Below are 26,209 nucleotides of genomic sequence, written 5' to 3'. Positions count from 1 at the left end.
GCTAGGGCTATCCTTTTTTCTTTAAGGAAGAAATTAAATGCAGGGACAAACAGAAACTTCATGTTCTATAGTATTTAGAAGGCAGCAAACGTCTTAAGCAGAGGCAAGCAAGAGGAGGTCACTTTGATTTTTGGACTTTTCACTGCAGATTTCATAGCTGATTTGAATCAGGATCAAAAGGACGTTTTCCCAGCGCCCACCTGGAACTCCCCCATCTTCTGCACCGAGCCCCACCTTCCTCGGAGGGATCCCAGGAAAGGTAGCATTCTTAGCACTTCTCCCCTGCATTTACCAGGACCACTTACCCTGCTGTTTACACTCAAACAGGGTCAGTAAACTGAGGCCCTCCAAACCAGGGCCTGCTTTTTGTAGACAAAGTTGACTGGCATACAGCTATACCCATTTGCTTGCCTATTACCTGCGGCTGCATTAGTTACAACGCAGAGTAACTACAACAACAGAGGTGACAGCCTTGAGCAGTTTTGACAGAGACTAAAGCCAGCAGAGCCCCACCTATTTACTATCTGGCCCTTTGCTGAAAAAGTTCGCCCACCCCCTGGTCCAAGTGAAGTCAAACACACTCATTCATCCATTTCCCCTTCCGACCCACACCAGCCTTGCAAACGGAGGTGGGTATAGAAACGGCTTATCTGGGCGGCACCACGCCGGCCGCCCCTCGGCCATTATGGCTGTTTCCCATCTTATTTGGTGACAATCTGTGTATTTATCAGTCTCATCCTAGCGGGATGAGCCAGTCTATCCTCCCACTTCCTAAATTATTTCATCAAGTTTTATCGGAACACAGACTCACTCATTCTTTTTCTTATTGCCTATGTCTGCTGCTGTGCTAAAACCAGAGTTTACTCACAAAAGAGACTTAGGGCCCCACGAAGCCTCAGGTATTTACTAGTATCTGGTCCCCACACTTGCCCCTGATCTCGGGTGCACTGGGAACCCAGACTCACAAGGTGAGGCCAGGGCAGATGTTAAGACCTGAAGTTCATGCAGCTGTTAAAGAAGGCCGACGTCTTTCCTGTTTATCGAGGGAGATAACCCCGGAAGGAGAGGGACATCTGTGTGATTCTGATCTCTGGGCTCCCACTTGAGAGGTCAACAGCCCTCCCGTTATTAGAAGAGACGCGCAGATGACTCCGGTGACAGCGGGATCTGCACAACGCACCGCACGCCGCGACCACGCGCTTCTCTGAGCCACCGGAACAATGTTTGAAAGCAAAGCAATGATCAGTTCTATCGTGGGGGGCAGGCTCCTCATTTTCATCATTTCCTTACAACAGAGGGATTCAACAGGGCATCACTGGCCTGACGTCAGACCTTAATGCGATCAGGTTTGTTCCGACGACAAGATTCATGACAGAAGAAGCTGCATCCCTCGTGCTATTTCAGAAGGGAAACAGTCCCTTTTATACAATCTATACACATTTGTTTTCATGTCCCCTTTCCCACTTTACCGAAACCAGTGGATCTATTTAATCCGTCTTAACAGCATCGATTTTTAGCCTGATCAGGGACACACAAGAACTTGTATCAAACAGACTGTATTTGAAGAAAAGATGCCAAAGTAGGACCAAAAAAAAAAAAAGAAAAAAAAAAAGCCATTTTAGATCAGTCACAAGCCACTGGTGTTCGCAGCCTCCTAAGCAAGTACCGCGTCCATTTAAAAGAGGTTTGGATGTTCACGTCTTGGTTGGTTCAGTGCACACCACGCTCTTCCTGTGATGAAAAGACGCTGGTCTCAGGCTGACCCATGCCCCGCAGGCCCAGAAACCAGCCCAGGGCCCACTGAGCCCCTCGCCCCTTCTTTACACAAACCTTGAATTTCACAAAGCGGCGACAGGCTGGGCTTTCGTTAGCTTATCTTTGCTGCCACCTACAGGCCACACTGCCTCTCCGGTCCCGGCAGCGCTGACCTTGGGAGTCTGAGCATCTCTGATCCCTGAAGGAGGGGTGGGCGGAGAGCAGGCCACCGCCTGTCCACGGAAGGAAAACGAGGGTTCCTCTTACCGCATTAGGCAGATGAGTTTTATTTTAAGACAACTGACAAAAGGAACCATACAAAAACGTATAAGGCGAACACTCTTCAACCAACCACCACCAGGGTTAAGAACTAGAGCTTCCCAGAGCCTCCGCGTACCCAGCCTCACCCGAACCTTTCCCACTAACAGGTCAGTTTAGTTTTCCTGTCCCGTGTAGTTAAGTCGTTTAATAATTGCACCAGAGATGGACCCGTCTTAGAACGGGAGTCCATCAGAAAGAAGCTGGTCCTACGGACAGAGCAGTGCTCAGTGGGCCCCACCCTGGGACGACTGGCCACCTTGCCTTGTGGGTTCATGGAGGGAAGACAGCGACGGGAGGCGTCTGCCCTCCGGCCCCAGGGACTGCAGCCCTGGCGTCTGGAGGCCCATGAGTTGGGGGCAGCCGTGCCCAGAGCTGGTGACAGTCTGGCTTGATGGCCTCACCCAATGGCTGGGAACAGCATTTGCCTGGGTTTCTGGGCAGCTCACCACCCTCCTCGTGTGATCAGAGGCCGGGCTCCAGGGCGGCCTCCAGCTGCCCCGCGGAGACCAGGGCGCCCAGCTGCCCGGAGGCGCCGCTTTCGGGCGGGAAGGTGACCACGTCCGCGCTCTTGCTCTCGCTCTGGTCGCTGTGCTGCTTCCGGTGGCACCGCAGGGAGTCGTCCCGGACGAAGGCGGCCCCGCAGGTGTCGCAGCGGAAGGCCCTCTGAGTCACGATTTTGGCCACGTGCGGAGCGCCGCCGTCGTGGGGCCCCTCCTTGCCCGGCGGGGCCCGGTTCTCCGTTTTGGCCTCGTCCCTGTGCACCTTGTCGAAGTGCTTGGCCAGGCTGCTGGGCCGCTTGGTGTCGAAGCTGCAGAAGTCGCACTTGAAGGGGCGGTCCTTGCAGTGGACCCGGCTGTGCACGCGCAGGGCGGCCGCGCTGGAGCAGGAGTAGCTGCACTCGGGGCACTTCTCGGGGTGGTCGGCCTGGTGCAGCCGGCTGTGCTCCAGCAGGTCCGCCCGGTCCCGGCCCTGGAAGCTGCAGTGCAGGCACTTGAAGGTGTGCTTGATGCGGATGTGCGACTTGAGGTTCGCTTTCATGGTGCAGCGGACGTCACAGAACTCGCACTTGAAGGGCTTCTCCCCGGAGTGCACGATCATGTGCCTTTTCAAGTCCGAGCTGATTTTGAACTTGGCGCTACAGAGCCAGCACTGGAAGGGGGTGTCCCCTAGCAACGGAAGGTGTGTTTCCATTAGAGCAGGCAGGCAACACAGATCTCCCCCCAAACATGCGTCAGAACACTTGGCCGCAAAGGGACAGTTGGGTCTTTGAACTCCAGCTACCTGTAGCCTCCTAATAGCACCATCTACCATGTTTATTAACTCACTGAATCCTCACAACAGCCCTGTGAATGGGTACCATTGCCCCCCTCCCCCCATTTTACAGATGGGATAACTGAGGCTCAGAGGGGTCAACTTACTGATCCTAAATAGCAGGGATCTGAACCCCGGTATCGTGGCATCCAAGCCCATACTCTTCATGAGGGCACTTCAGCTTCGATTCTAAACTCTCACTTAACATGACATTTCAAAACTGAACACAGGAGGAGGAAGAGGTGCATACAGTGTTACAAACCACTGTCCCACACCCAGCTAACACTTAGAAGCATGCTTATTCCGGCGTTTAAGCTAAATTACATCAGTTAACTCCCTTGTATTCCTCACGGAAGTTTCACATTTTCCCAACGACAACACCAGTTTTATTTCTAGAAGGAACACGTGAAGATGGCAGCAGGAGACACACACGGAGAAGCTGTAGCCTCCTTGGCCCCCCGGAGGACTGCGAAGGGTTTTTAGTTCTTGTGGAGGTCGCTACTTTACGTATCATCGTCGTGACACTAAGCCAAGACGAGGTCTCACTTCTCCTACACCCTACACGGGCATCCTTTCCTCCAGCGTCCTCCCGCATTGCGGGCTGTGGTCCTGGCCTTCTAGCATTCCCTTCCAAACGGACAGCCTCACAACTGTGAGCCCATCCGCTTCAGAGGTGTTTTGAGGATTCCCTCTTCTTGTCAGGAATAGCTTTATTTTTACATTTAAGTTCAATAACATTTGCAAATTCTCAAGCTTTAACTAGTTGTTTTCAACTTTTATTTATTTATTTATTTATTTATTTTTTTGGTTAATCCTCACTGGAGGATATTTTTCCACTGATCTTTTTAGAGAGAGTGGAAGAGAGAGGGAAAGACAGAGAGAAACATCGATGTGAGCGAAACACATTGATTGTGAGCCTCCTGTGCACGCCTTGACCAGGGAGCCTGCAACCAAGGTATGAGCCCTTGCCCGGAATCGAACCTGGGACCCTTTGGTCCGCAGGTGGATGCTCTGTCCACTGAGCCAAACTGGCTAGGGCTGTTTTCAACTTTTAGAGTTCAGCTCTACCGAGTCCTCTCTTAACGTCGTCAGAACGACGTGTAATGAAACCAGTTTTACCACAGGCTAACTGATATAAACAGAGTTACGTTCCTATCAACGTTATAATGAAACAACATTGAACAGAATAGTGTGATTTGAGGACTGCTGTAGAATTAATTTATATCATGACTGAGTATGTGATATTCATGAGAGCCAGCTACAGATTATGTCCACCCCCTTCCAGGATCATTGCCACACCTGGGTCAGTTGATAATATGCATCAAGGCTGAATTGATCCTCTTTTCCTGCAGGCGCATTTTGGGCCACATTTTATCATGCATGCTCTTGACTACACTGTTCATTTCTTGAGTAAAAAGAACCTCACCATCATCTCAAGTTGACCAGTCTTTTAGTTATGTAAGCATTTACATGGAATTTCTAATGAATTTTCTGAGTTTCTGATTTACTAATTTATTTTTCTCTCTTAGCCTCCTATACAAGTTATCATCTTGCTATTTCCCTTTATTGCAACCCCAGATAGATACCAATTAGAACTGAAAAATTCTCATCTATCACCCAGGTACTCACTCTGTTAGCTCCAGAATTAGTTATTTGTTAGACTTGGCGCTTCTTACACCATCATTTTCCACAAATGACTCATAACCCACAGTTGACACTTTGCCTAGGAAGAGTGGATTGGCCTAAGGGTTAGGCACAGGTGCCATAGATATTTACCTGCTGGGTAGTTTGGGCCATTTTGCCAACAGGCTCAGCTTCTCTGAGCTCTGGGGCCTTGGCTGTCGACAAGTCCGAACTCTCAGGCCAGCCAGACGCTGGCTGCGAGGGCTGGCTCCAACTGCCTGGCTGCCTCCCACTTGTCTGTTGGGACAGTTTTCTTTACCCAGTTTTAGGTGACAACATATTTCTGTCTGCTTGCCATCTTCCATGAATTCACTGAAAATTCTCATTTTAGGAACCTTCTTATGAGACCCCCAATCCCCATTTTTCTGTGCCACGATGGATTATTTGGGTCTATCGATTGATCGATCATTATTTCAATGGGGGTCTCACAAAGAAGGGAAGGAAAAGCTTTTTGCAAAGTCCAATTTCTAGAACTGGAAGTCTGTGATCTGCAGTTACAGTCCACTGCTTTTGCTACGTGTTTCTGGATTAAACTATGCAATCAGAGTTTTAGTGAAAAGACTGAAACACCTAGCTTATACTTCAGATAATTCAAGATACGCCTTAGCTTCCTGGCTGCTGTGCTGGGTACTCATCCAGCTGCATTCTACGCAGTCACGTTAGGAAACCCAGCTGTTGGGTTTTCATCTTTTAAGTAAAACCACAAGCTTCACCACCACCACAGAGAGTCCAAGTTTCTTTACTTAACCACCAGGGTGTTTACATTGCTTGTGTTTTAGGTAAATAAAGGTTAAGAAGTTGGCAGGTCAGGCCCAGGTTCCCTGGTCAGGGACTTACCCGTGTGGGAGCGGAGGTGCACGGTGAGCTGGCTGGAGTTGCGGCTGGCGTAGGGGCAGAGCTGGCACTTGTAGGGCCGCTCGTCCGAGTGGATCCGCAGGTGCTTCTTAAGGCTGCTGCTGTCCACGGCGGCGTAGTCGCACAGGTGACACTTGTGGGGCTTCACGCTGGTGTGGCACCGCATGTGCATGGTCAGATTGTCCTTCCGGCTGAAGCACTTGTCACAGAACTCACACTTGTGTGGTTTGTCTCCTTCAAAGACATCAAAGATTCAAGGATTTACGGGTTCCTCTTATCAAGACTACTGCAAAGAGATCTGACCAAAGTGGTAGTTTGGGCACATGGGTCTGCCTCTTCCTTCTGCCCAAATGCCCGGGATAGAAAGATACTTAAATCTAGATGCCGCCCGGCTGGCATGGCTCAGTGGTTGAGCATCGACCTATGAACCAGGAGGTCACGGTTCAATTCCCAGTCAGGGCACATGCCCGAGTTGTGGGCTCGATCCCCAGTGGGGGGCATACAGGAGGCAGCCAATCAATGATTTTCTCTCCTCATTGATATTTCTATCTCTCTCTCTCCCTCTCCCTTCCTCTCTGAAATCAATAAAAATATGTATTTTTTTAAAAATCTAGATGCCCACAGGGAGACGAGAAGGTGTGCCATGCATGGGAAGCTCAGGAATCATGTAGAATTCGAAGGACAGGTTAGATAAAATCAGACTGAAGGAGAAAATCACAGGCCAAACCCCATTTGGGAACAGGGGAGTGGTCACAGAAGTACTCAGGTCTAAGTGTCTTAGAACAGCTTTCTGGCTCTAGTTGATGAACCCATAAAGAATGGCCAGGAGGGTCCCTCCCTTATGTATACCAAACTGCAAGTAGCAACAGTATCCACCCTCCCATAGTTCCCCTGCCCCAGCTACTAGGAAATGAGGGTGCTTAGACCAGAGAAATAACGCAAATGGCCCAAAGAGTTAGAGATACCCTGGGAGACAGAGAACCTCATGCTCAGAACATCTCTACCAAATCGAGTGTTCCTTTCCTCCCCTACAACCACTTCAGACAGATCAGGTCCAAACACACATGATTTCACCCAGGAGCCGAATGCTTGGGAAAGCCAGAACCAGGAAGACACGCCTAAATCAATTTGCTCAAGGTTGAAGTTGGGATTTGAACAGAGGCATTTTTGCTCCAGTATTCTGCTACATTGTGCTGTCTCAGCAATCTTTGTGTGTGTGTGTGTGTGTACATGTCCAAATCAAGAACTTGAAGTTATAAAAGCAGTTTTCATTCCCAGAATTATTTCCATTCTCTTCCAGTAAGTTGACTAGCAAAAGGATGTTACAACAGGGAAAGTAAAAGAAAAGATATGACAGCTAGTTCTAGATTGGGTAGGACAGAACAGAGCAAATAATTATTTCTCAACACCAAACATGGCCATGGGTCTTAAGATGCCTTATCTAGAAAGGGTGGCCAAATTCAGAAGCCCAGAATGGGAAGCTATTAAAGGTTTCAGAAAGAAAAACGTTCAGATCAGCACACAACTCCTCAGACCACACTGGATGGTAGCAAGATGGAAATCGTATATAATCCTATATAATAAAGAGGTAATATGCAAATTGATCATCACTCCAACACACAAGATGGCTGCCCCCATGTGGTCAAAGATGGCTGGCAAGGGAGGACAGTTAGGGGTGACCGGTCGGGCCTGCAGGGGAGGGCATTTAGGGGTGACCGGGCTGGCAGAGGAGAGCAGTTGGGGGCGATCAGGCCTGCAGGGGAGGGCAGTTGGGGGGGACCCAGGCCTGCAGGGGAGGGCAGTTGGGGGCGACGAGGCCTGAAAGGGAGGGCAGTTGGGGGGGACCAGGCCTGCAGGGGAGGGCAGTTGGGAGGGACCAGGCCTGCAGGGGAGGACAGTTGGGGGGACCAGGCCTGCAGGGAAAGAAGTTGGGGGTGACCAGGCCAACAGGGGAGAGCCGTTAGGGGCAACCAGGACGGCAGGGGAGGGCAGTTAGGGGTGACCAGGTCTTTAGGGGAGGGCAGTTGGGGGCAACCAGGCCTGAAAGGGAGGACACTTGGGGGGGACCCAGGCCTGCGGGGGAGGACAGTTGGGAGGAACCAGCCTTCAGGGGAAGGCAGTTGGGGGGGGGCAGTCCTACAGGGGAGGGCAGTTGGGGGCAACCAGGTTGGCAGGGGAGGGCAGTTGGGGGTGACCAGGTCTGTTGGGAAAGACAGTTAGGGGTGACCAAGCTGGCAGGGGAGGGCAGTTAGGGGTGACCAGGCTGGCAGAGGAGGGCAGTTGGGGCGATCAAGCCTGCAGGGGAGGGCAGTTGCTAGGGATCCAGGCATGCAGCAGAGGGCAGTTGGGAGGGACCAGGCCTGAAAGGGGCGATTAGGCCTGCAGGGGAAGGCAGTTAGGGGTGACCAGGCTGGTAGAGGAGGGCAGTTGGGGGCGATCAGGCCCGCAGGGAGGGCCATTGGGGGGACCGGGCCTGCAGTAGAGAGCAGTTGGGGGTGACCAGGTCTGCAGGGGAGGGCAGTTGGGGGCAACCAGGCCGGCAAGGGGAGGGCAGTTGGTGGTGACCAGGCCTGTTGGGAAAGACAGTTAGGGGTGACCAGGCTGGCAGGGGAGGGCAGTTAGGGGCAATAGGGCTGGCAGGGGAGCAGTTAGGCATTGATCAAGCTGGCAGGCAGAAGTGGTTAGGAGCAATCAGGCAGGCAGTCGAGCAGTTGGGAGCCAGCAGTCCTGGATTGTGAGAGGGCAGTTGGACATCCCTCGAGGGGTCCCAGATTGGAGAGGATGCAGGCTGGGCTGAGGGACGCACACCTCTCCCCGGTGCACTAATTTCGTGCACCGGGCCTCTAGTAAAATCTATAAAGTTCTACAGAAATTACTTAAATAGAGTCCTACATTTGAACTAGCATTCAGTGGAAAAAGAAAAGCCAGCTGACAGATGACTCAGGGTATCATACTTGAATTGTATATACACATCAGGGGGAAAAAGGAAGTGGATAAAATGTGGGATATGAGAAAGTAATGAAATGGAAAGTATTGCTTCCATACCACAAGAGAGAACCAACCATTAAGAAAAAAAACAAAAAACACAACACACAAAATTTGGTAAAAATCAAACTAAATGTAAGTACAACAAACATAAATGGATTAAATTTACTTGTTAAAAATTTCAAAAAGTCAGCCTGGCTAGTGTGGTGTGGTTCCGTGGTTTGAGCGTCGACCCATGAACCAGGAGGTCAAGGTTTGATCCCTGGTCAGGGCACATACCTGGGTTACAGGCTGGTCCCAGTAGGGGGTGTGCAGGAGGCAGCCGATCAATGATTCTCGCTTATCATTGGTGTTTCTCTCCCTCTCACTTTCCTTTCCTCTCTGAAATAAATAAAAATATATTCTTTAAAAATTTCAAAAAGTCAGCTTATGTGCTTAAGAGACCTAAGTAAAAATGACAAAGAATAGAAAAACATTCTAGAAAAATGCTAAAAGAAAGCAGGAATATCAATTTTAATATCGAAATTGTGATGATGAAAGCCACTAGAAATTTCATATTAAAGAAAAGATAAAACTCACCAAGTAGACGTGAATCAAACTTTTAGGAATCTAACATGGTCTCACAAAAGGTTTTTGAAAAAGTCAGCCTGAAAATTGTAGGACATATTTTCAAAAAATTTTTGTTCATGAATCCAAATCAGATTACAAACCTCCTAGGGATGGGCAGTGAGAGTGCCATGTATCAAAACCCACAGCCTGTCACTTTTTTGTTGTTAATCCTCACCCCAGGATATCTTTTCCATTGCTTTGTAGAGAGAGTAGAAGGGAGAGAGGGAGGGAGGAGAGAGAGAAACATCAATGTGAGAGGACACACTGATTGCTTTTCTCCCACATGTGCCCCAACTGGAGCTGGGGATTGAACCTGCAACCCAGGTGCATGCTCTTGATGGAGAATCAAACCCAAACTCTTTGATACATGGGCCACAGCTCTAACCACTTAGCACACTGACCAGGGTGCCATAACCTATCACTTTTTAAAAATATATATATATATTTTATTGATTTTTTACAGAGGAAGGGACAGGAATAGAGAAACATCGATGAGAGAGAAACATCGATCAGCTGCCTCCTGCACACTCCCTACTGGGTATGTGCCCGCAACCAAGGTACCTGCCCTTGACTGGAATCGAACCTAGGACCCTTGAGTCTGCAGGCCAACTCTCTATCCACTGAGCCAAACAAGTTAGGGCTAACCTATCACTTTTAAGTTCATTTTTAACAAGACGGAAAACAAGTGAACCATATGGGAGTCAAGAAACTAGGAGGAATAAATGAAGATTCCAGCACTTGATCAAGAAAACCAAATTTGGTTGTTAAAAGGGGAGGTCTGCTCAAAAAGAGAAGATTCCGCCCAGCTGGTGTGGCTCAGTGGTTGAGTGTCAACCCACGCACCAAGAGGTCGCTGGTTTGCTTCCCAGTCAGGGCACATGCCCGGGTTGGGGCTCAATCCCCGGTGGGGGCCATGCAGGAGGCAGCGGATTGATATTTCTTTCTCATCACAATGTTACTCTCTCTCTCTCCCCCTCCCTATCTCTCTAAAAATCAATGAAAACATTTTTAAAAATGTATTTATTTTTTTAAAAAAGAGAAGATTCTAATAGACCAGGGTTTTCTATCTCTGCACTATCGCCATTTGGGGCCAGGTTCTTCTTTGCGGTGGGCTGTCCTGTATATCGCAGTCTATTTCACAGCATCCTTGACCCCTCCCCACTGGCTGCCAGTAGCACCTCCCTCCCCAGTTGTGAGAGTCAAGTAAGTCTCCAGATATTGCCGAATGTCTCCTGTGGAGGGAGGGGAGTGACGCTGTTCCTGGTTGAGGACACAGGCATTGCAGAGAGAAAGGGGACTATCGATGGTCAAAGTCCATCACAACTCTCAAGTAGAACTTCACCCCAATAAATTTGGAAGACGTGATAAAATGGATGATGGCCCAGGAAGATATACAATTACAAAGTAAAACGGACCGATGACAATGTAAAAAGCTGCTATGTCAGAGATGCACCCCGAAGTAAGTTGTTTACTACTGAGGTGTCTGCTGTCCTTCCCGGGAGAACTCTGCTCCCTGCCCCAGGGACTGTGGGTGTGTGGCTCGCTCTGCCCAGGGAAATGCGATCACAACTGATGAGTCACTGTCAGGCAAATGCTCTTCCGAGCCAGCGTGTCATCGTCTCTCTTGCCCCAGATGGCCTGTAACATTCCAGATCCGGGATTCTTCATTTGGGACTTGTAGATAAAATCCAGAGGGTCAAAGACCTTGTGTGGGAAATGATCACACTTCTGTTTCTAAAACTCCTAACTGAATTTCAGCATTTCCTCCTGTTTTGAATTTGGTTAGCTGACCACACTAATAATGGTACCTGAGACCCTTGTGAATAGACATGAGCCAGTTCTCAGAGCAACATTTATGTTCATCGCTGCTCCATAATGAAGGTGAGTTAGTTAGCAGACCAGCCACGAGGTCCTAACATTCAATGTGGGGCTTCTCAGTGCTAATGCCCATACTAGTCATCTGGGGGTGAGGTGGGGGTGGCATTAAAATGCAGAACCCCGCCCCCTAACCTTGAGATACTATAATCCTATATAATAAAAAGGCTAATATGCAAATTGTCCCTTCCGGAGTTCAACCGACCAGGAGTTTGACCACTAGCTCTGACGTGCTCTGACCACCAGGGGGCAGCACAGAATGAAGGAAGGCCCCGGCCAGCAGCAAGCAGCTGGGGGAAGGAAGGTCCCAACCAGCAGCCAGCCCCGATTGGCCCTGATCACTGGCCAGGCCTAGGGACCCGACCCATGAACAAATTTCATGCACCGGGCCTCTAGTTGACATATAACATTGTATAAGTTTAAGGTATACAACGTGATGATTTAATATCTATGTATATTGAGAAATGATTAACCTTATTGTGGTCACAGCTCCATCACCTCTGATAATTACTTTTTTTATGATGAGAACATGTGTTACTCTTAGCAACTTTCAGGTATATAACCCAGGATACAGTATTAACACCAGTCACTTCACTGTACCTCGGATCCCTAGAACGTATTCATCTTATAACTGAAAGTTTGTACGCTTTGATCAATATCTCATTTCTCAAGCTGAACTCATAAAAACAAAAAATAAAATATAGTTTCTGACTCAGTGGACCTGGGTAAGGCCCGAGGTTCTGCATTTCTAACAAGCTCCCAGGGTCGTAAGGATTCAGTGTATTAAACGTTCCAGACCGCTGTACCGATTTTTCGGTAATTTCCGAATCTGCCGCTATACCGCTGTACCTAATTTTCGGTACTTTGCCTAGACCTATTTTCTACAATGTCTCCAAGTTCCATCTTATTCTAACCACTTGTTTGCATGTAACTAACATTTTTCTATTATCATGTTGATTTTTTCTCTTTAATGCTCAGGAGCCCAGGTATAGGGGACAGTTAGGTTCAGGGCCTCAGGTCTGGTAAGGTTAAAATACCACACACTTAACAGTTTGGTAGCAATTGTACTAAAATATAACTTTTAATGGGATTTTACTACATTTAAAAACACTATTCTGGGAAGGATCCTAGCTTCACAAAGTTGCCAGGAGTCCACAGCAGACACAAGGTCAAGTAATGCCCTTTATCTGGCGTGTTCCAGACAGAGGCTCCCGCTGGGTCCTGCAGAAAAGCCCACAGGCACGGTGCTGTGACTCACCCGGATGGGGACGGGGACAGGGACAGGTGGGGGTGGGGAGGGGATGCTGGGATGAGCGGCGCAGCCTCCAGTTGCCACTGAGAGCGGTTCTACCGGCACAGCCTCATCTACAGCCCCTCTGCGCCCTCTGAAAAAAGGCACAAGCAGAGAGGATTGTGGGCACAGACGATCCTAGCAGTGTTTCCACATTGGATTAACTGCTTAAGAGCATAGGGAAAGATAAATGCCTCAACTCACTTCATGGGAGATGAACTCGGATATCAATGCTAAATGAAGAAATACAAAGTGATATTAAAAATAAAAACATTATAAGTCAATCTCCTTTATGAGGCCAGAGAAACCCCATGGGACCACTTTAAAGGGAGCAAAACATCTGAAAGTCAGCCATCATTCTTGATTAAAGATGGTGACAGAAGAGCCTTCCTTTTAGATAAGGAATTAAGATACGATGGCTTCTTCTCACTGTTGCTCTTCAACTCAGACCTGGAGCTCCTAGACAGAGGTGTTTAGGATCAAGTAGAGAGACAGGAGAAAACGCATTACTTGCATAAGATAGTCTACCAAGACACTCCAAAAGTACACTTGAACTATTAGAGTAAATGAGGGCATTTTTTTTTCCATTGATTTTTAGAGTGGAAGGTAGCGGGGGAAGGGGAGAGAGAGAGAAACATGATGTGAGAGAGACACATCAATTGGTTGCCTCCGGCATGCACCCCGACCAGGGCTGTGGATTGAACATGCTTGACTGGGAATAGAACCCATGACCCAGCAGTGCATGGGCCAACCCTCTAACCATTGAGCAACACTGGCCAAAGCTCAAATTTCATTTTAAAGTGGCTTTGCTACTATCAGATCTCTATCAACTTTCTGTCCATTACCACATTCTCTCTGAATTGGGAGGTGAGGGAGGAAGGGTATGGCAATGACTAAATTAAACGCAAGGTGATATATGGTGTTCTGCAATTCACTATGTTAATACAACCAGATGAAGAAAAGACAGTATCTAGATTGCATTTTCCTTTACTGCTTATGGGCTTTCAATGCAAATATTGGCATTTTTACTTCTTAGGTGATTTCCTGTTCATATTCTTTCCCTGGGATTATCTTTGACTTGTAGGAAACCTTATATGTGCCGAAGATTAATTCCGCCCTATGTTACAAATTTTTTCTTGTGGGACACTTGTTTTCCCTTCTTAGCGGTGTCTTAAGTTTTAACTTTAGAAACATCAATCTGTCTTCTCTGTGGTTTTAATTGTCTACTGACACCATAAATGTGTCCTACCTTTCCTAATACATTATAGACTTTAATCCCTAACTTGTTTAATATATTTGGAATTTCTGAATGAGGCGAAGGGCAATAACTTTTGTCCCAATAGACTGCCAACTGTCCTGGCCCCACATTACCAGAGTTCACCCACGACTCCTCCAACTCAAAATGCTGCCTTCAATTTGCACACACACATCTCTTTCTATGCTCTGTCCCATATTTCTTTACTCCACTTCTATTTATTTATTTATTCACACTGTTTGATTTATAGCTTTTCAGTAATTTTAATTTCTAATAAAGCAAAAGGTTTTGCTGTCCAAGATTTTGGGGCTACTTTTGTGCCTTCTTTTCTCTTCCAGATGAATTTTACTCCCCAGAAAGCAGGTGGGAGAGTGGTATGGAAGTAGAGGGGGCAAAAGACCTCACCCTGTCATTGCTAGCATTCAAACAATACCAGATTCACTTCTGATAGAAGGACTTAGAAATTTGCGCTGGCTGGTGTGGCTCAGTTGGTTGGAAGGTTGATTCCCTGTCAGGGCACATACCCAGGTTGTGGGTTCGATCCCTGGCCCGGGAAGGTACTGGAGGCAACTGATAGATGTTTCTCTCTCACATCGACGTTTCTCTCTCTCTCCACCTCCCTCCTTTCTCTCTTAAAAAAAAAAAGCCCCCCATGCCGAAACCGGTTTGGCTCAGTGGATAGAGCGTTGGCCTGCGGACTCAAGGGTCCCAGGTTCGATTCCGGTCAAGGGCATGTACCTTGGTTGCGGGCACATCCCTAGTGGGGGGTGTGCAGGAGGCAGCTGATCGATGTTTCTCTCTCATCGATGTTTCTAACTCTCTATCCCTCTCTCTTCCTCTCTGTAAAAAATCAATAAAATATATTTAAAAAAAAGCCCACCCCCCCCCTCCAAGGAAGACAATAAGAGCTATATATATTCAATGTATAAAGTTGAGGAGAAAACTGGCGCTGTTTTTATAATTATCCAGATATATTTACTGTTTACATTGACTTTTCTGTATTTTCTTGCTTAAGATTTTACTGGGGAAAAAATAGAAATGAAGCATTTTCTACCTTGTTCCTCCTCCCTCTCACTCCTCACTCTGTTTCAATTGTCTATTTGAAAATTTAGTTTTTCTTTCCATCCAAGACAGACTCGCATTTAAGGTATAAACGCATATACATACACATACATATACCCCAACATGACTTTAGAATAAATGTAATAAAAAGAAAGACTCAATCCAAGTTCAAGGCCTGACTTCCCAACACTCCCCAAATAAGCCCTCAGCAAGCCTGCATGCTAGGCGCACAGATGCCTGTCCTTAGCCACTCCTGTATTTGCCTGTCACACTCAACCTCCACGGCCCTCGAAGGACAGTCTGGGAGTACCCAGGGGTCCTCGACACTTATCTGGTTGAGTCTGTGGTCAAAGTATTTTCATACCCCTCCTCCGACACGCTTTGCCTTTTTCATCGCTGGCATTGTCACTGAGGAGGAGTGATAGGGGCTGGTCTGCTGACACCTGAGCTCTCCCTGCTGTCCCGACAGCCTTCACAGCTGCCTCCCTGCCTCCCCCCACGACCCCTTCCCGGGAAGCCAGAGCCAGCTTCACTCTTAGGAATAATATCCTTTCCAGCAGTTGAAACCATCTGATTAAATCTCTCCCCTGAATAAGCCTCTTTAACACCCTGTGTGATGAAACGGGATGTAGGATGTAGAAGTCGCTGCTGCTGCAAACCACAATACACGGCTGTCTGACAAGCACTTGCAAACTTTATCCAGGCCGCACCGTTGTGATTTGAAACAACTGACAAACTATGGCTTTCTTTGTGTGTTGTTTTCAGATCTGGTATTTGGCCCAATGAGCTACGTGAGCCTGTCACTTCAAGGACAGTGACCAATACCACAATGATAACATTCAAGAATGCTCCAAAAAGGGAAGTTAGGATTTCAGAACACAGATCCGCTACTCTGGGCTTGCAGCTTCCTGGTTCTTAGATTTTCAAAACGAGATTGGTAATATTAACAGAAGTGATTTTTCCCTGTGCTGGAATGAAATGAGTCAACATTTGGAGGAATTACATTAAGTTGGTAAGCCAGTGTTTTCCCAACGACCAATGCATGGCATGTCAACAATCAAGCTTGGGGAAAAGCATTCAGATCACTGGATTTTAACGTAACAGTTTGAAAAGTCTGTGGATATGCGGTTGCAGATTCCACTTAGCCACGAATCTTTCAGAAGCTACCATTTATTGTGTTGTGGATTAGTGTTAAAGGAAAATAATTATCTGCAAAGGCTATCAACATACCCCTCCATTTCCAATCACATTCAGGGTGGGGCAAAAGTAGGTTTACAGTTGTTCGTATAAAAAATGCAATAATTAATACATAATGATACAAGAATGAGCTCTGTATTTTGTGTGCTCACAATCGTACACTTCCTCTTGCCCGCCCTGTAAGTGAGGCCAGGTTTTCTTCATATGCTTCAACCAAAACAACACATGACAATGGACTGTACACAGAAACAGCTGAGGACCCAGCCGACTACGAAGCCAGACATAAGAGATTTGCGAAGGCATAAACAATGCTACTTTTTGGTATGTTAATGTAGAATGGGTTTTCTGTTATTTTTAAATGAATAAATATTTTAAAGTTTCAGATTGCTAATGCCACAACTATAGATAAAACAAAAACTTTTTTGGGGGGTGGGGGGAGGCTTTAGTTTCTAAATGTAAAAGGATCTCAAAATAGAAGTTTAAGAACCACTGTCCTACCTATTTGGCAAAGATGGGGCTCAAGACTTAAATGATCACCTACAGATGCTTCCCACCCGGGCTGGGCCCGACACACCTCTAGCCTGCATGTCAGTTCTCCTTTTTCTTGGTGAAGAGACTGTTCTCTTCGCAGCCGGGCACTTGGCCACACGGATTCAAGACTTCATTAATCCAAGTGATGTGTGTAGCTTCTAGCATTTGTCTTTTTTTTCAAATATATTTTTATTGATGTCAGAGAGGAAGAGAGAGGGAAGAGAGCGATACAAACATCAATGATGAGAAAGAATCATCAACTGGCTGCCTCCTGCACACCCCACACTGGGGATCGAACCCACAACCTGGGCATGTGCCCTGACCGGGAATCGAACCATGACCTCCTGGTTCTTAGGTTGAGGCTCAACCGCTGAGCCACACCGGCCAGGCTAGGATGTGTCTTTAAGGTGGCAGTAAAGACCATGCCTGTGAGAGGAACATCCTTGGGATGTCAAACCAACAAAATAAGAGCCGGAGTCCCTGAAGCCAGAGGGCCAGCCACCACACTGAGCTTGGGCTGCGTTGCAGGACAGAAATGCGTTGTTTCTAAGTCACCATCAGCTGGATCTCACTATTCCACTAACCACGAGGGACACTACTCCTGGCTCATGCCCTGAGAGAGGTGCTGTGAGACCCCAGGCCGTCTCCTACTTTCCACTGGGTAAGAGAATCCGACAACTGGAGCAGTTGCCTTGGACCCAGAGAAGGAGCCCAAGGATACATTTATTAAGGAGCAATCCATCTGCACCACATCTGCACGCCTGACTCAGAGTACCGCCAAGGACAGAGCCTTGCCGGGACTTCCTGTACCCCCATCATGCTCTGCGTGACTCCAATGAAACACTATTAACCCAGCCGCAGCCTCTCTTTCTAGGTCCACCCTAGCGTTTGGGGCCTGATAACAGGGCCTGTCCAGTGCAGGCAGGATTCGGACAGCACTTTTGCCCCCACCCACTAGATGGCAGCAGCACAGCCACTGCTGAGAACAGCGGCTCCACTGTTTCCTTCACTTCAGTCACCGGAGGGTTCTCAGCTTTGCTCCAATGGCTCCTGCACGTTGCATGCTCTTACTGACCTCGTCATCCCGCAGCCTTGTCTTTCAAGATGAGGATCATCCATTCCTTTCACTAAGAGGCCTCTCATGGTCTACCCTTCCCGGGAAAGAGCGACCCTTCATTCCTATTTCCACAGCACAGTGCCGGCTGTCCAGAAAGCTGTCCTACTCCTGGTGCTGCAGCGTTTCACTGGGTATGTGGCTGCCCTTCCTGAAACCATTCCCAGTCCCCTCCCCGCCTCGATGCCTGAGCAGGCCTAGGTCTGCTCATCCCCCACTGGCCACAAGGTTTGCTGCTTCTGGAGCACGGCCGGTGAGGGAGGCTGTGAGCCCTCCCCCTCCACTTGTTTTCCACGGGGTACGGAATCTGGACCGGAGGTGAAGCGCTATGTTAAGGATGACAAAGCCGGTCTAACAGCTGTGGTTCTCTTGCTTCTGAGAGAAATAAACCTGATAATGTTTAAGCCACTTAGCTTGGTTCTGTAAGAGCAAACAGACCAGTATCCTAACTCACACTACCTGGTAGAGGGTCTACACTACGAAGGTTGGCAGAGCCAGACAGCCAATACCTCAGGCTTTGTGTACCACCCCATTTCTCCAGTAACTACTCAGTGATGCCACTGCAGGGCCAGAGCAGCCACAAAGGTAGGGGCACAAGGGGCATGCCAGCAGGCTGCCCGGGCCTACGGGCCAAGACGTGCAGGCCCTGATGTAGATCAGGGAATTCTTTCACTCCAGCATCTTATTTCTGTGTTCTTAGCAGCTGGTGGCACCTCGGAAGGCACCTTTAAGAAGCAACCTTACTGCTCTTATCTAAGACTAGAGGCCCATTGCATGATATTCGTGCAAGAATAGCCCCCTGGCTTCACTCCCAGCTGCCCGGGAGCCGGCAAGTCCCCGCTCCCCGGCTGCCCGGAGCCGGCAAGTCCCCGCTCCCCGGCTGCCTGGAACCGTCAAGTCCCCGCTCCCCGGCCTCCTGGGAGCCGGCAAGTCCCCGCTCCTGGGCCACCTGGAGCTGGCACATCCTCGCTTCTGTCCGGAGCACCACTCTAGTAGCTCCCTCCACCGCCCCCCTTCCCCTCATAGCAGGCTTCACTCCGCTCTGCGCCTGCATGTGCAAATTAACTGCCATCTTTCTTTGGGTTAATTTGCATATTCGCTCTGATTGGCTGTGGGTGTAGCGAAGGTACGGTCAATTTGCATGTTTCTCTTTTATTAGGTAAGATTACTATGCCAACCTGTCCAACTTCATCACATGCCCATTTAAAAACAACAGCAAACATTATCTCAGTAAATTTCTGAGCAGGCTAGCTGATTAGTTCTGGCTAAGGTTTTTCTCATTTATAATAATAGAAGCATAATATGCTAATTAGATCAGACAGTCGAATGACCTTCCAGACGTCATGAAGCCGCGGCGGGGGCTGAGGCAGAAGCAGTTAGGGGCGATCAGGCAGAGTGGTTAGGGGTGATCAGGTAGGCAGGTGAGCAGTTAGAGGTGATCAGGCAGGTAAATGGTTAGGGGCGATCAGGCAGGCAGGTAGGCAAGCGGTTAAGGAGCCAGTGGTCCCGGATTGCGAGAGGGATGTCCGACTGCCGGGATTGGGCCTAAACTGGCAGTCGGATGTCCCCCGAGGGGTCCCAAATTGTGAGAGGGTGCAGGCTGGGCTGAGGGACCCCCCTCCCTCATGAAGTTCGTGCACTGGGCCTCTAATTAGGTTATAACTGAGATACTGACTGGACCTGCAATACTGTGAAGGCTTGACTAGGGCTGGAGAATCTGTGTTCAAGTTCACGTACACCTCATACACAATTTTGCTCCTCCCAAGCCTCTGCAGCTAGATCACATCCCTCTAACATAGGTTCCTGAGCACTTTTCCCTTATTCCTGTTAGCTAACATTTTGGCCTATTTGTTACTTTTTAGGTCACAGCCCGTCCCACTGGACTGAGTTTCATGAGGCAGAGACCTTATCCATCCTGCTCACCCCTATATACCTAGCACTTAATTCTTATCCCTTTCCTTGTGTGCTGTTGTTTGTTTTTAACACTAAAATTCTGAGCAAATGAATGGACACCTACCCGTATGGATTCGTAGGTGGCGGTCCAAATCTTTCATGCCGTGAACAGTTTTGAAGTGGCAACCTAGAAGACAAAGAAAAAAATATAACCTGGAAAAGAAATCTACTATGAACTGGAGTTCCGGTGAGGCACACGCTGAGCAGCGATGCTCAGGACCCACAGAGGATGCCCCTGCTGCGCATGCGCAAGAGAAGCGCAGGGATGCACTCAGTGCTCAGCGAGCGAGTTCCCGCAGCGCTGGACAGCGCCCCAGGGGCTCCGGTGCCCCAGGTTACCCTTTACCTGGGTAGCAGCAGTTGAATGTCCTCTCTCCGAGGGTCGCCGTTTGTTGCTTTGACTCGGAGGGAGGAGCCACGACAGGGGCTTTCTGGGTGTCGCTGCTGTCGGAGGAGGGGCAAGTTGGTTTGGGGGCATCATTATCTAGTTCTGAAGCTGAAATGGAGACCAAAAGGTGTTCCTTAATTTCTCAAATATTAGCACCATGGTAAGTCTTATAATAGAGCAGGCGCGGGCTTACTCCACCTCCCTTCACCACTTCTCAAAAACACACACAAAACCTGAAAACCTGAAAGTCACATGCATTCTGGCCTTAGCAAAGTCATCTTCTGCTAATGACCGGTTTCCAGGATATATAGGGGACAAAAGAACACAGCATCATGGGATGCGATGGCCAGATGCGGGCTGTTTAACTTGGCAAAAGCGCCTCTCAACGGCCTCCTTTGTAAGAGAATGTCCGATCCATCACAGGCCACAATTTTATAAAAGGTAATGGACACAAATTATGAGAAAAGGGAAGTAAGACAAGAACCAAAGGCCAGGAGTTATGATGGACAGAACAGAAAGCTGGATGTCGTGGCAATGCCAGGCTATTTTTAAATGCTTATGTCCCATTTCCGAACTTGTTTGCCTCAACAGCAGTACAGGTCACAGACCACACCTCGAGTACCACCGCGCTCCAGGACGAAATGCAGGTGTTTCAGGAGATGACATGAAAGAAGGGGGGAGCCAGAGACTAAGACTTGATGATGGTCTGTAATACCAGGATTTTGATTCCGATTTCAACAGACTGTAAAACCACTGAAGATGGTGGGAAGCTGAACCCAACTAAAAGCTTGAGAAGGGTTTTTATTTTTAAAGTGGGAAGATAAAATTAGACTTTTACTAACAACATTCTCACAGTTTAGAGAGGAATATTCATAAATTGCATATATGTCTGATTCACTTTAAAACACCCCCAGGGAAGGGGAACAGCTGTACGGAAGAAACAAGGCCGGCCACCTGTCATTACCTGGTGAAGCCCAGCTATGGGTACCAGGGACCTCACTGTGTCATTCTATTTTCAGTAAGGTTGAGTCATGTGCAATCCTCGTTTTCATGGGCCCAAGTGATCGGATGACAATTTCATATGGCTCAATTTAAATACACAGTTTAAAAATATTCCATAACAATGATTAAGTACTCCCTCCTACAGACGTGCGAGCCCTGTCTGAAGTCTTTAAGGAAAAAGATCTCGACTAATTTATGAGTTAGAGGCCACGGTCTGAGGCTTTTGGTTTACCCCAGCACAGAAGGCTGATTCCATTTTCCTTGAGGGTCTATCAAGGTAAACCTTCTCTGACACGAGAGGCTGTGCAGCACATTGGTGAGGGCTTCGGCTCTAGGTACAGGGTTTGCTTAGCCATGAAACTAGCTGTGTGCCCATTGGCACCTTACTTAACCTTTCTGAGCCACAGTTGACTCGCCTGTAAAAAGGAATCGCTGACCTGTCTCAGGGTTAAGAGATAGCAATGTAAGTTCTCAGTACGGGGCCCAGCCTGTCTGAGTAACACGCTTAGAAAGGACTGTGGGAGGCCCCTTAACAGGGTCTGAACAGGTGACCCAATCCTGTGGCTCTTCACTGGGGTTCGTTTTGCCCCCAGGGAACTTTTGGCAATGACTGGGGACGTTTTTAATTGTCAGGATCATGTGGGGATAGTGGCATCTAGCAGGTTAAGGCCAGGGATATTGCTGAACGCTGTACAAAGCGCAAGACGGTCCCCATACCTGGATCAGCATCACCTGCATTGTGGGTTAAATGTAATGCCCTAGAGCAGTGGCCAGCAAACTCATTAGTCAACAGAGCCAAATAGCAATGGTACAACGATTGAAATTTCTTTTGAGAGCCAATTTTTTTAAACTTAAACTTCTTCTAACGCCACTTCTTCAACATAGACTCGCCCAGGCCGTGGTATTTTGTGGGAGAGCCACACTCAAGGGGCCAAAGAGCCGCATGTGGCCCGCGAGCCGCAGTTTGCCGACCACGGCCCTAGAGGGCAGGGGTGTTAGGGCAGATCCCCAGGAGCCTGCATTTTAAAGCCTTCCCCAAGTGACTGTCTTACTACTCTAAACCTCTGCTATTCAAAGGATGGGCCACAGAGCACTAACATCAGCATCATGGGAGCTCGTTAGAAATGCAGAATCTCAGGCCCCACCCCACCCCAGACTCCGTCCCACCTACAGAGGCAACCTGCACTTCCACAAGAGCCCCAGGCGATTCCTCTGCACCAAGCATGTCAAACTCAAAGGCGAACACGGGCCAAATAAACAAGGCATGCAGCCCGCGGGCCACGAGTTTGACATGCTTGCTCTGCACGCTACAATCAGAGAAGCACAACTCCACGCCCTCGCTTGCCTAACACAAGTGCATCAGAATCACCTGGAGGGCTTGTTAAGACACAGGTGTCTTGGCTCCATACCTCTAGAGTTCCTGATTCAGGAGGTCTGCAGCGGGGCCGGTGATTTTTCTAACAAGTTCCCTGCTGATGCGGCTGGTCTGGGGAACCACACTTTGAGAACATCTGCCCGGGGAGGATGAAAAATGACTCTGAGGAGATGCTCAAGATCACAGGGCTAGAAGTTTTCAGCCGACTAGAACCCACACTTGCCATCTCTGAAGCTCATCAGGATGCCCCTCACAGGTAACCAAACCTGTACTACTTAGCAATTCCCCCTTTAAAAAGAAACCCATCAAACTCTTGAGTGTTTTAACCCCCCAGACAGAGTTAGACTGAAAAGCTGAAATCTAAGTGAGAGGGATCTGACTGGGAAGCCAGCTAGTAAGTTTCCAATTCCAATTCTATCCTCTATTACCTGTGTGACCCTAGGTAAGTTACTCAACTTGGCTGTTCCTCAGTTGCCACATCAGCAAAATGGGGATTTAGCCCCTAACTTACAGGGTTACATGAAGATTATGAAACTTAGCATCCATAAAAGAACCTTGTCCATAAGTGAGCACAGTGTAAACATTATTGGCATTATTCATTGGTGTGTACATATGCGCACTACCAGATTCTTGGAGAGGGAAATGCATTGTGCAATGCAAACTTCAAAATAGGCAGAAGAGAGATGGATGAGTTCTGGTTATCGGAAAACTGTGCCCAACAGCTGTCAAGGGCCACGAGAGACTTCCTTCACCTTTAGACACCCAAGGGCCCCTCGCTCTCCTGGGAAAGTTACAGCGGGAGCAGAGACCTTCTGCTTGACGGAAGGGGGGGGGGCGCGCCCCCGCGCCCGCAAACGTTTGGCAGTTAGAACCTCGGTGAGCACAGTGGGCCTTTTTTCACCCTTTGAGAAACTGCTGATGTTACTTTGTAAGGTTGTTTTCCTGCCCGTTACTTCCTTCTTTCACTGGTGGTGCCTCAAGTCTACCAACTGACCGGCTCCATTATACTTCCTCCAAATGTTACTTTGGTTGCAAAGCGATTTATTTGCAAGAGTGGCCTAACTTAAAAAGAAAGGCAAGCCCCCAGCCCAGCACCACAGATGTAAAATACAGGCGAAAAACCCCATCAGCAGTAAGGCTGCTTTTTCTCTGCAGCGGTGGCTGGTGTTGAGGCGTGTTTGGGGCGTAATTCTGATTATGCCCTGCCCATGGGGGCACCCCAGTACTGCAGGGTACAGAACACAGGCCCACCCCAGGGCCCGCGCTGCTGGTACACAGAAAAAGTAGCCGGTAGCAAGAACTTTGAAAAACAGCCTGGGGTAATTCAGGAAGTCTTCAATAATCGCTCCCCCCCTAAAGATTCAACATCCCCAAGTCCTTTCATGAGGACCAGTAGGAGGCCTGGTCCCCACCCCAGAAAGACCGCCCTTGTCCAGCTACCTGTCCCCGTTCAAGGCCTTGGACATAGAAGTAGTTATGGTATTTTGGTGACGGCAATTCATGCAGCCAAGCTTTAGTTCCAAATACAAGCTATTAATTTAGGAGTGGCTTGGTTAAGGTTTTTTCCCCTCCGCCACGCCCTGGGGAGAGGGTTTGGTTTTTTTTTTTAAGCGCTGCTGGGGGTCTGAGCCTTCCCGGATAAGGGACTCGATCGAGATCCCCCGTCCAGAAGAACGCAGGAAGGGAAAAGACAGTGCAGTTAAAACTCCACTCCACTTCCTTCCTAAGAAAAAGGTATCAGCTAGCCACGGGCGGGATGGGGAGGAAAGAGGAGGGAGGAGGAGGAGAGGCAAAGAGGAGGGAGGCGAGGTTACTTCGTCTCAATCAGTGTCTGAGTGCAAGATAATCAGAAGCGGAAGCGCTTTAGAAATGCAGATTCCCCGACCTCCCCCCACCCCTCCCCCCGACATTCCAAGGGGTGGGGTACCTGAGAGTGGCCAGAAGAATCTGACCGGCTGGCAAAGCTCCCTACCCCGAAGGCGCTTTAGAATTGGTGGCTCCAGGGGCCCCAGGGTGAGAACTACCGCCCCGCGGTGTTGGGGGAGCCGCGGGTCTTTCCGCTTCGCCGGGGCTCCACCGGCTACGGGGCCCCCGAGGTGAGCCCGGCAAGTCCGACGGTGGCACCGCCCACCCGACACCCCCTCTCCCTAGCGGCTCCACTTCTCCAGGGTGTAAGGCACAACCTCAAGGAGTCCTCGGCGCCCCCGTCACCCCTCGGACCTCGTCTGACCCGCCGCAGGTTCCAGCCGCCGAGCCCTCCCCTCTGAACCTGCGGTTCCCTCCGCCTGGAATGCGCTTCCCCCGGGCATCGCCACGGCTCGCTCCCGCACACCCTTCAGCTGTTCACTCCGCGGCCGGTCCGGACAACGCGTGTGAAAGCGCCCCTGTCCCCGGGCCCACCCCTCCCTCCAGTGCTTTTCTGGCGTTCCCCCCACAGCGCACACCCCCGCCCCCAAAGCGCACCCCTAACCACTTTGCGCTCCGGGCTCCGGCGCCCGGGCCAGCTCTGTCCTCCGCACGGGCCACAAGCTCCAGCGGAGCCGGAATTCCGTCCGCCTGGTTCGCTGCTGTGTCCCCCTCCAGCTCTAAGCCCGGGTACCCCCTAAGCTCAGACATTTGCAGACATTTCTCCATCCTCCAGAAGGTCGCTCTGCGCGCGGGGCTCAGTGCCCGTTTTCCAGGCGCGCAGCCCCGCCAGAGGGCTCGGGGACCCGCGTTCCGACACCCCGAAGGCAGCCCCGGAAGGGGTCCCAGGGCATCCCTGCGGCGTGCCCGGCGATGCACCGGCGCTCACAGTCCGCGCAGACACAGGAATTCACGGAGGGAAATTTACCCGGTGGGGGAGGGGCCGGGGCGCCGCCGCCCGAGCCCCGGGACAAGTTGGAAGCTTCAGCCCGTCTTCCACGCCCGGTGGCGGAACCTCGCCCGCGCGCGGGCCCGGAAACACCCGAGGAACGGCATCCAGCCCCCTGGCGGGGCGACCGCAACGCTACTCACCCGACTCCCCGGCCGCCTCGCGCGCCACCTCCGCCACCTCCCGGCGCGCGGGCTCCGGCTCCGGCTCCGGCTCCGGCTCCGCGCGGGCCAGCTGCTGCGGCTTCGCCTGCTTGCGCCGCGACATGGCGTGACGACCCGGCGCCCGCGAGCGGCCTACTTCCCACCGCCAGGTCGCGGAGTAGGGAAGTCACACCCCTCGGCTGAGCGCGCAGGTCCCGCGATCCCGCTCCTCGGCGGAGCCGGGCGATTTATCCCGAGTCCTGACGGCTGATTGGCCCGGGGCCAAGGCCGCGGGGTCCCGGGAGCGCGGTCCGCGCCTCGCAGGCCGCACCCCCCGCAGCTCCTGAGAAATGCAGACTCTCGGGCTCCGCCCCGGCCCGCTGCACCAGAATCTGCATTGTAACGAGCTCCCAGGTGGTTCGCACGCACATTAAAGTTGGAGAAGCCGCGTCTGCATCTTAACAAGCTCCCAGGTGATTCGTGAGCCCATTAAAATTTCAGAAGCGCCACTCGCCTCCAACTCGAACGTGCGCAGGAACCACCGGGGAGCTCGTTAAAATGCAGATTCTGACTCGGTGGGGCTGGGCTGGGGCCTGCGCTTTTGGATTCCTAACGAGCTCCCGGGTGAGGCCCTGGCGGCGCTTCCAGAT

The 26,209-nt window shown here is 49.9% G+C and overlaps 1 protein-coding gene across 2 annotated transcripts in view; it reads right to left on the bottom strand.

Moving 5' to 3' along the window:
* Positions 1–1,401: 1,401 nt before the first annotated feature.
* The window catches only part of ZFP64 (ZFP64 zinc finger protein), an 85,563-nt gene continuing 60,755 nt past the window's right edge, over positions 1,402–26,209 (bottom strand). Inside the window, exons 1-5 of one of the 2 annotated variants that reach the window (XM_079784390.1) lie at positions 25,560–25,945; positions 20,144–20,293; positions 19,862–19,924; positions 5,908–6,159; positions 1,402–3,242 (exon numbers count right to left, since the gene is read on the bottom strand). In XM_079784390.1, coding sequence (XP_079640516.1) covers positions 2,539–3,242; positions 5,908–6,159; positions 19,862–19,924; positions 20,144–20,293; positions 25,560–25,683 — 1,293 coding nt within the window. In that variant the 5' untranslated portion in view covers positions 25,684–25,945 and the 3' untranslated portion in view covers positions 1,402–2,538. Of the gene's footprint in view, positions 3,243–5,907; positions 6,160–19,861; positions 19,925–20,143; positions 20,294–25,559; positions 25,946–26,209 lie in introns of those variants that run through there. The other variant, XM_079784389.1, reaches the window with a different exon arrangement.

The sequence above is a fragment of the Cnephaeus nilssonii genome (genome assembly GCF_951640355.1).
Source record: "Cnephaeus nilssonii genome assembly, chromosome: 11".
Lineage (NCBI taxonomy): Eukaryota > Metazoa > Chordata > Mammalia > Chiroptera > Vespertilionidae > Cnephaeus > Cnephaeus nilssonii.
The sequence above is the reverse complement of the archived record's forward strand: the minus strand, read 5'-3'. Positions and strand labels throughout refer to the sequence as shown.